Source organism: Callospermophilus lateralis, chromosome 19 (assembly GCF_048772815.1).
Source record: "Callospermophilus lateralis isolate mCalLat2 chromosome 19, mCalLat2.hap1, whole genome shotgun sequence".
NCBI lineage: Eukaryota > Metazoa > Chordata > Mammalia > Rodentia > Sciuridae > Callospermophilus > Callospermophilus lateralis.
Genome location: NC_135323.1, coordinates 33,641,736 through 33,652,125, shown reverse-complemented (window position 1 = coordinate 33,652,125; position 10,390 = coordinate 33,641,736). Strand labels below are relative to the sequence as shown.

The 10,390-nt window shown below is 42.6% G+C and overlaps 1 protein-coding gene across 1 annotated transcript; it reads right to left on the bottom strand.

Moving 5' to 3' along the window:
• Positions 1–1,835: 1,835 nt before the first annotated feature.
• LOC143384906 (speedy protein E4-like) lies at positions 1,836–6,776 on the bottom strand. The gene is made up of 6 exons (XM_076840072.1): positions 6,671–6,776; positions 5,890–6,105; positions 5,253–5,311; positions 4,182–4,267; positions 3,301–3,469; positions 1,836–1,895 (listed from the first exon to the last, which is right to left on the bottom strand). Exons 1-6 carry the CDS (start codon positions 6,774–6,776, stop codon positions 1,836–1,838), a joined length of 696 nt encoding a protein of 231 aa, XP_076696187.1.
• Between the last annotated feature and the right edge of the window lie 3,614 nt (positions 6,777–10,390).

The window sequence follows — 10,390 nt, the reverse complement described above, 5'->3', positions numbered from 1 at the left end:
GGGGCCTCAACCTGCAGCATGTGACCTCCATGCAATTGATCAGCATCAGAATTGCGTTGCACAGTGCTGGTCTTTAATGACTTTTTCCTTCAGCAAACTTTTACCTCTTCAGTTGCTCCACTCACCCAACCACCATTTCTCTTTTAACACATTTAACCAGCCTTAAGCTCATTTCATGCAGGTACTTTCCAGCCTCTTCACATCATCTCTACTTGCCTCTAACCCCACATCACATCTCATCACTAGCTCTGTTGCCACCTCTCTAGCTTTGTTTTCCTTCTGACTGACACTTTGCTTCACCTGCTTCTTTCCACAGCTGCTCCCCTATTCTCTGAAGTTCCCATGTCCCAAGATGCTTGTCTGCAGTCATTCAGTGCCCACACTGTTAGCCTTTTCCTCTCTGTGCCTATCTGTTTACCAGCTTGAGCTCTTCCTATCATCTCATTCTTCTCACAACTTGCCCTAGTACCTTCATTTCCCTTCACCAGTTTCTATTTCAACAAGACCCTTTGGGTTTCCTTCTATTAAGTAAAACTAGAAATAGATTGTGGAAAAGACTCAAACTGTGACTCCAGTAGCAAAGTCTACCATTCCCTGTGTGTCCCCATCCTTGGACCATTACCAGGAAGGCATTTCCTGTTGAGATGCCTCTTCTTGATTTTGGATTTAGATTGTTATACAGCTCTCCTTAAAATTTTCTTTCACTCTTCTGTGTTGTCTCTCTCAATGTCCTCCCTGTGTTTCCTGCTTCCAGTCTCTAGTATAAAGTTCTGCAACCTTCTCTGTTGTTTTCAGATATGAAAAGTAATTAAGGTGTTTTCCCCCCACAGGTAAGAAATTTGGTCAATTAACAACAACCCTGTTAAACAATAGTAACATTTGTCAGCAAACAAACAATCCAGAATGTCATGATCAGATGCATCATTAAGGTAAGAAGATTCTCAACTTTATTCAGTTTCCCCACAAATGCTGTGCTCTTCAAAAGCATATAGCTCCCCCCCCACAAAAAAATGTACATAGCACATGTGTTCTCTTACAATACATACTTTAAAATGACAGAAAAACATGTCAAGCCAAGTTAAATAACAGCAGCTTGATATTTACAATAATGATGATTGAACATCAAATGAAAATTTATATTTATAAGACTATGGGGTAATACCAATGAGGTTTAAAAGTAATAGATAAAAAAGATTAAAAACTTCAGAGAAATAATTATGTACACAAACCTGTTATAACACTCATCACAAAACTAATAAGAAACAACAATTTTCCAAACAACATATGTCTCAAAACAATTTAAAATAAACATAGTTCAAAATAAGCATTTATTATATATACTAAAACTATGATAATCCTATAAATAAATCATCTTAAGGTAAAACAAATCACCTTAAGAGATGCTTGTCCCAAGATGAATTAAAAGGAGAGGGTAAAAAGACCATTTACAGGGAAGTGAGATATTCATGGCTAAAGGACATTCACTTTAGACCAAGATCAGCCTTTCACCACTGCTGACATTTGGGCCCAATTTGTCTGGGTTAAGGATTTCTAGCACATCCTGTGTGATAAGCTGTTCTTTCTTGGGTGTGGCTGAGTAGCCTGATAGAACTCAGCACACATAGAAGTTCATCTGTGTGGTTGGGGTTTGAGACCATGAAGCTGATTTGGATTCATTCTGTTTCACCATCTGCACACAGTGGCTATGAGTGGAGGTGTAAAGGAGTGGATCGAGAAGTTAGGTGCTTGAGCATCCTAAATAGACAATCCGTGACTCTGTCGCCAGAGATACAGAATTTTGATTCTTCCCTCAGGCCTCCATTCTTCCAGGTCTTCTAGGAAATAAGAGTGCGATCTCGGCCCCACACCCAGAGCTCGGGATCATAAGCTTGAATCTGGAAAGAAAAAGAGCCCCCCAAAAAACTGATGAGTTTACAAGATATTGAGTGTTTTGAAGTCATGGTTAATCTATTTTCACATTCCTTAAAATTAGTTCACTTTGATTTGAGTCAGGAATTGTGGGGAAAAAACTATACACAATGCTACAATTTTTTCTTTCTAGTTACTATGATTCAGCAGTTTACAAATATCTTAAATAAAATGTTGAGAGGCTTAATTCTATTAACTAAGTTCTGTCAGCTATCAAGGTTTAATTATTAGATTTATTTAGCCTGATGACAAATGAAGTAGCTATATATGGATATCACAACATTATTTTACTTATTACTAACATGGCTATATATTAGGAGCATATTATGTAAGATGTGGGACATCATATTTTCAGCTTTCTTTTCAATAAAAATTGAGTATATTTTCCTATTTTATATTAGGCAACTAAATTATGCTACCTGTGTGGAAAATTTTGTAAAGATGCTTTGACAAAGACAGTGGTTTTGGTGTCCCATTGAATCAAATTTGGAAACTTGATTTTATCAAGAGACAGCTTTATCATTGTCTCTGATTTGAATAGAATAATGGTTTAATGTAGTGAAGTTTTTGCTTGAGTACATGAAAAAAACTTTTAATTTCATGGTTAGATTATCTTAATCACTGAAACCCTATTATAATTTTTACATGACTATAAGATTGGCAGATGAATAATTTTGGTATGATTTTTGTTTAAAACTAAAGAGTACATCTCAGTGTTCTAGTGTTCTAGACAAATAATTAAACTGTAATTTTAGTTACATCCAAAGTAGAAATTAATTCTATGAATGAAAAAATATTTCACTGTAAAATGTTCTGCTTTGTGAATAATTTTAGTCTAGTATAAAGATTTCTTTCATCTCATTTATCCACTTCCTTCAAAATAAACCATAGTTTACAATGGTTAGATCCATCTATACATAAATATATATTAAAGACCAAAGATACATATGTAAAAAATCACTTGAATCTGCTTTATTAAACTGTAGTTCCCTTATTGCATAGAAATTGGACTTGTCTTTACATTTTTAATGTACTTTACTTTTCCTCAAGAACTTCATTTTCTTGAAATGAGACTTTCTTTTATTACTTGAATCACTTATATATATATCTGATAAATTTCCACCAAATTTTTGTTAGATGGTATTCAGTAAATTAAGGTACACATTTTGTTCACTAACAAACCCCCGCCCCCCCTTCCCCCCGCAAAAAAAACAAAAACAAAAAACTGAAGCCTGCCCAGGAAATCCTTCCCTCCCTGCACAGCTGTCGGAGTTTTCTCCTTCCCAGAGCCCACCTGCAGCCACCCACCTTCCTGTGTCTCTTCAGTCAGCCCATCCCTTTCCTCCCACAAGCACACACAGCACCACCCACCTCCTCACACTCCTCCTTGGAAACCCGAGTGTTCCAGCCCATGGAGCAGATGAACTGATAGCGCAGTTTGTGGAACAGGGGACGCTGGGCATAGCTCTTCCCATAGAGGAAATGAAAGATGTCTTGTTTAGGAGCCTGGTTGTCCTCCTCCATGTCATTGGCCAGGTAGCTGGGGAAAGAAACCAGGTTGCTCCTCAGCAACACAACCAAGAAGGACCTCCCCTTGGAGTCAGCTTCTAAAAATGGGACTCCCAGAGGACCATCTTCAGACAGGACTGCACCAGCCCTATTAAGTGTTACAGAGGACCACGCCTTGGTTCAGAGGTCTCTGCCAGACACACACCTTCTGAAGAACTCCAGCCTTTATCTGGTAAGCAGTGAGCAACACTTGTGGAGGAGGCCTAAGAGGTGGTTGGATCCATCCTGGAAGGAATTTCAGGGGGTACATAGAATGCCACAAATGTGAGAAGACACATGTATGAAGGACCAGAGGGGAGCACCTTACACTGCACCTGTGCCAGGTTGGGAATTGGGCATCTGTTTTAGAAATCCAGAGGCAGAAGACAGAACAGTGTTGGTGTAGACACAGGAAGGAAGATGTGTCTGCAACTCCAGTGTCTCTGCCAGGGACAGGATGTGCCCATGCTTTCCTTCACTCTTCTCAAGTTTCCTTTATTTTTTTAAAACTGGCTTTTAGGGAGCTTGTGTGTTTGTTTTGAGTCAGGAATTGTGGGGAAAAAACTATACTACAATGCTACAATTTCTTCTACACAGAGTAAACAGGACAAACAGGCCAAAAGTAAAGGACCGGTTAGTACCCCTTTGCTCACTTTCTACCCTCCCAGGTTGTGAGTTCTGATTGATGGAGACCAAATACTTACAGGGCCAGAAAGAAGTGGATTCGTTGGTACTGCCAGGAGAAGAGGCCAGCCCGGCTAAAATAAGCTATGACCATAGACAGGAGGTACTGATGGAGAGAGAGGAAAGACAGAGAGGTCACATCCTGGAACAGGAGGAAAGAGGGGACAGAGGAATGGAGGTCTGGGGTAGAGAGTGCCACAAAGAGAAAGTAACCAAGTAAAGAGACCTGCTTCCTTGGGGAAGGACAAGAAGGACCAAGGTCAGTCGGAGCAGTCAGGGGGAGAGGAGGCCTAGATGTGCACTGGAGGGCCAGCTCTGAGGAGACCTTTTGAGAGAAGGCATGTAGGTCAGCTGGGTGAGGAGGGTCTTGGGTAAGCTAAAGAATAGGAGATCCTAGGGAGAGCAAAGAGGAGAGGAGCCCAGAACCTCAGGTGGTATCAAGCAGAGAGGTGATAGGCATGCAAGACTGTGGTCTCGGACTTGGAGACCAAGCAACTCAAGCAGAAGCAAGGTCCACCTGTCCTCTCTGCAAAAAGCTGCTAGGCCCTGAAGGGAGATGTTGACAAGTTACAAAGGTACCAGGACTTGGTACATCTTGTTGGCTGTATGCAGAGGCAGAGAGAAGGACCATATGGAGCTTGTGTGTTTGTTTTGACTAGGGAATTGTGGGGGGAAAAAAACTATACTACAATGCTATAATTTCTTCTATAGCCAATGCACTTTTCCAAAGTGCCCTGCTATGGCTGATCTCTCCCCCATGTCTGGAGGACTCAGAATGCATCTACTAAGAGACTATTAGATGATGGATGCTTACATTAGACCTGACAAGGTCTCTGATTGGGATCACAGAGCTTGGTTCCAATCATCCTGATTGCAGACATTATGACTCTAATAGATTTCCTCCTCCCTGAGAGGTGAGTAATGGGACCATGTTCACGGGGCTTCAATGGGTAAGAGAGAGCAGAGAGAACAGGACCTCCCTTGGAGAAGGTGTTGGATTGGAGCCCAATAGAGGACCATAGGGTCAGAAAGCCCTTCCCACCCCAGGCTGTGTTGGATCAGTAACACTTCCCAGTGGAAAACAACCTCACCTTGTCAGACACCCTCAGGTTCTTGTCCCAGGCCAGGAATCTTTTGACAACAGGATCCTCTGTGAACAGAACACTGGTGTTAGTTTGGAACCAGAAGGGGCTTCAAAGGGTGATAGAGAGCAGAGAGAACAGGACCTCCTGTGGAGAAGGTATAGGATTGGAGCCCAATAAAGGTAGATAGATAGAGGACAGGAACATTCCTTGGGCAAGTTGCTTTGACATGGGACCCCCCCCCCCCCCGCCAAGAGAAACAACTGAGTTAGGGTTTGGGTAACATCTGGATATCTATATGAATAAAAGCTTTGAGTAAACTGTGAAGGCTCATCATCACCCAAGAATATACCACCACCTCAGAATCAGAGAATTACTAGGTCATTTTCTCATGGAGGAGGAAATCTATTAGAGTCAAGATGTCTTTAATCAGGACAATTGGAACCAAGTTCTGTGATTCCAAGCAGAGACCTTATCAGGTCTAATGTAAGCATCCATCATCTAAAAGTCTTAGGGAGATGGGTCCTGAGTCCTCCAGGAATTGGGATCTCAGGGATAGTAGGGCTCTTTGGAAAAGTACAGTGGCTGTAAGTTCCTTCTTTGTGTAAAGAAAGGATTGGAGGGTGCTGCCTGGGTGTCTCCCTACCTAGAAGCCGGTTGAAAACCTCATGGTGTTCTGGTTGCACCAAGTCCATGCGCCGTTTTTTGAGTTTCATTTTGAGGCCACAAAGTGAATCCACATCCCAGGGGTGATTTAGCCCACTTTCCAGATCCTCCAGCTCATCCTCAGATTCAGTGGAGGACTCCCTCTTTCTCTTTAGGCCAGTGGTCTCAGGCAGGAGACCAGATTCTACCCAGGGTGCTGAATCAAAAATCCCTGGGAGATCATCCTCCGAGTCTTCCTCAGATTCTGAGGTCCACTCTCTCTTCTTCCAGGACCGACATGGGAGGCAGGGTTTTACCCACAGACCTGAGTAAAGGAAGCAGAGTCAAGCTCCTGTACTTGGAATTCAGCCTTTCATCATCTGATCCCAGTTCACCTCCCACACCCCAGACCTTCAACTGTTACCTTCTTCTGAGCTATTGTTCAACCTCTCCCCTTTGCTGATAAACATGTGCCCCTGATTCTCTTTACCAGTGTCCCATCTCCCTGTTCCTCAGAACTCTTCTTCATTATGGATACTTTCTTCCATGGGGGGAGTAACCCTTTTTACATCTCCTCTACCTACTTCCTATGCTTATATCTCATCTTCTAACCCAACTCCTTTCTCTACAGATTTTCCATCCATGTGGACTACCTGGTCCCATGGCAAGGAACTTCAGACTTCAAAAGTGGGCTCCCTAGTCTACCTTTTCTGGTTTCTCTACCCCTTCCTTCGTCCTTACCAGTCATCATGTCAAATCAGTTCTCACTCTAGCTCCCTCACCTGATGGACCTGGGATCTCATCATCTACCACCACTCCTGGGTGGGATTCTGAGGTGCTTGGCTGGGAAGGCGATTGCCCAGACTGGGAGATTTGTTGATCCGCCATAAGTTCTCCAATACTCTGTCTTCCTTCTGCAAAACCTAGATTCTTACTAAGGCAAAGCCTTCTTCCAGAATTTGGTTGTATAGGAATCTGTTCGCTCTTCTCCAAACGGGAGAAACCAGGTGAAGAACAGTGCTGAGGACAAACTGTTGCCCACTGCACTGCCAGTGGTCCACAGAGTCTGTCCCTTCCAATCAGGAAGGTTGGAAGCCTCTGATGTCATCGCTCATTCCAACCTGGCAACCAGTTTGAAGGAAAACACCTGCAACTGTCAGACTGGTATGTGCACCTGTCCTAGAGTTCTAGAGGACGTGGTCTCTGCTGCTACTGATCCAAACTCTGTCCACCTTGCCAAATTACCCTACGGGTCTCTGACTCCTCCCTCTTTCACTTCTCTCTAGAATGTGGGTTCTTCTCTCCATTCTCAACACAACACATGTTAGATACCCTGCCTTTTAGCATTTCCATTTCAGAGCTTAGTGTGGAGGGAGAGGAAGGAGGATGGCAAGGAAGATGGAGAAGGGCAGAAATGGCAAGACCTCCCAAGAAGAAGCTCAGTATGTACAAAAGAACCCACATACACTGAATTATCACTTGAAAAATCTAAATGGAAACACTCAATTTAGCAAATCTATTCCTCTAAGTGCCACTGGCCTTCACTGTTTTCAGAAATCTGTCGAGGTGACATACACTGTGCACTTAGGCATCTTTAACACAGGATTCTTTTTGAAAACATAAAATCATAGGAAATTCTACACATGCTCATACTCTTCACAGAGTGTCTCCACTTTCTGGGAGTCTATGGATCACCTCAAGTTAACCTCTCATTTCCAATTAATCTCTCTCCAGCTTACATAGTATATTTGGGAGCAAAGATATTGCTCTTGACCTGGATATTTCACTGTCACCCATGTGCCCTATGGAAAATCTCACATGTGAAAAAAGAAACAAATGGAAATTTTCCCATACAAGACAGAATATAGTATTTGCCCAGAAGATGGGAAGTGCAAGGGATGTGTCCCAGCACCCAGAGGAACTGGGGAGCTGCTTCCAAACATCCTAACTCAGCTCCTTTCCAGCTGGGCATTCAATCCATGTTTTTCTTTCTAGCCACAAAATGTGGTTAAATATGTAGAAAATTTACCATGTTAACCATTGTGATGTGTAGAGGTGAGTGGTGTTGATTACATGCATGTCTCACTTAATAATGGAGATATATTCCTGAAAATGTGTTTCAGTATGATTCATCATTGCACAAACATTCTACAGTGCTCTTACACCATCTGAGATGGCTACAGTCTTACTTATGCTATGTCATTTTGTGGAACAAATTCATGTATGTGGTGTATTTTCCCATCACTGGCCATAATGTCATCATGTGGGACATGACTATAAATTTCTCTTGTGCATCCACCTCCATCATCCATCTGCAGAGCTTTTCCATCACCATAAGCAGACAGTCTTCACCCATGAAACACTAACTCCCACTTCTCCTCTTCACCTCCTTCTGACCACCATTCTCATTTCTATCTCTATGAAATTGACAACCCTCAGTACCTTATCTGTGTTGAGGACTGGGAATTCATACAGTATGTGTCCCAGTGTGTCTGCCTTATTTCACTTTGTGCACTGTCCTCAAGATCCTACATTACTGGAGGATGGATCAGAATTTCCCTCTTTCTTAAGGCTGAATAACAGATGGGCAGACTCCATCTGTTGTCCATTTATTCATCCCTCTGTGGGCATTGGGTTGTTTTCCACATTTAAGCCTGAAGTCTTTTATTTGCCATTATTAGACCTTATTGACGGAAGCACACTTGTTATTCATGTTGTGCATGAGGTTTTATTTTGCATTTTAATATCTTACATGATTCTGATGATCCCATGCCAAACAAGAGTAAATTCAGGTTGATTCTTGTTATCTACTGAGAGTCAGTGTCCACCTTATTTGGCAGCCATGGATGTTCAGAGTTGAATGAGGATCCATCAACCTTCCAAGAAACCGTGAGTTCCTTGGCAGCTCTTTCCCAGGCCTGGGCTGCCCTCTAAGTATCTCCCTGATGGGAAAGGTCCTGGCAGTCAGGAAGCAAGTCCCATTGCTGTGGAAGACCAATTTCTCTGCTTATTCAGTTTCTAGTCATGATGCCTTTAAACATCAGAGGTGCTTGGGTCCTCCCACAACAAATAGAAAGTTCATACTCTCTTACAGTGGACAGCTTTCAAGTACATTCACATGCAACATGATAATTTTTCAGTCAATGATGGTCCATATATATGATGGAGGTCCCACACAATGGTATAGCCTAGTGACTTAGGAGCCATCTTAGCTTCTGTAAATACACTCAGTGACTTGGCACAGTGACAAATTGCCCATCAACACATTTTTCAGTCCTCATCTTACTGGTTAATGATGCACGAGTACATGAGAAGATTCTGTTCCCACTAAAATTCTCTTCCAGACCATAAGAAGTCCCAATTATTTTGGGACAGTAACACGACTAGTTTTTGTCTGATAGGTACCTTCACCTCTCCACTTCTCTTCTCTTCCTATTGATGCAGTCGTATGCAGCAATGATGATAGTTATACTGGGAAGATAACAGAGTGAATAGATCTGCTTTGCAAACACCAGCCTTTTTGCATAAGGTCAGAGGTAGGAATACTACAGTTCAGTTTCTGGCCCTTGCCTCATAGATTCTAACTGAATGGACATGGCAGTTTTCCAAATCTGTTTTTGGATTAGGTAGCAGGGATCCTAAAGAAGCTGAAATCAGGCTGGGTGGATAGAACGTGCATGTAACCTCAGAGGCTCCAGAGGCTGAAACAGGAGTCTTGTGAGTTCAGACCTGGCTTCAGCAACTTAGCAAGGCCCTAAGCAACTCAGCAAGGCCCTGTCTCTAAAGAAAATATAAAAAGGGTTGGGGATGTGGCTCAGTAGTTGAGTGCCCCTGGGTTCTATCCCTGGTACCGAAAAAAGAAAAGAAGGTAAGAAAGAAAATAGAGGGAAAAAAGAAATAAAGAAGGAAAGAAAGCAATAAAGAAGAGGAAAGAAGGAGAGGGAGGGAGGGAGAAATTGAAACCACTATAGAAGAAAATATAGAGGAAACATTTTTATGGGAAGGTGAGGTATGTTGAGGGCCTACCATGGGAGGCTGTGCTAGTCCTCAAGTCTGCCACTGATGGGAACCATCTGAAGAATGCTGCAGTTGTCCTTGTTGCTGGAAGTCCCTTGTTGAGCCTTGGAGTTCACATGGATAGGAGCCTCCCAAGGAAGCCCTGCCACCTCTTCCCCAGCAAGTTCTCCACACCTTACCTGGTCTGCTCCTCTCCTTCCCTCCTCCCTGAGGAGTCAAGGTCTCTGGACCTGGAAGATAAATACCTGTTCTGTGATTAATAGAACCAGTGAAAGCCTTGGGAAAGAGAATGAGTGCTAAGGAGGATATTTGCCGCAACTGCCAAACATGGATTCTCAGGGTTGAGATTTTCTGTCCCATATGAATCATGTTTAAAAAGAGGGAAAATATATGTAATATTGTAATGCCAGATGCGTGGGACCCCAATAGACCTCCAGGAACTGAATCTGATGCAATCACACAAGAGTCTTTATTGCAAGCTCGAG

What these genes read in the sequence shown, in the direction of transcription:
- LOC143384906 (XM_076840072.1), bottom strand. Translation starts at nt 6,776, where the DNA reads ATGGCGGATCAACAAATCTCCCAGTCTGGGCAATCGCCTTCCCAGCCA. An exon ending in TGAGATCCCAGGTCCATCAG is followed by an intron (nt 6,106 to 6,670) that starts GTGAGGGAGCTA and finishes TTTTTGATTCAG; the next exon opens with CACCCTGGGTAGAATCTGGT. An exon ending in ATCCACTTCTTTCTGGCCCT is followed by an intron (nt 3,470 to 4,181) that starts GTAAGTATTTGG and finishes TTCTTTCCCCAG; the next exon opens with CTACCTGGCCAATGACATGG.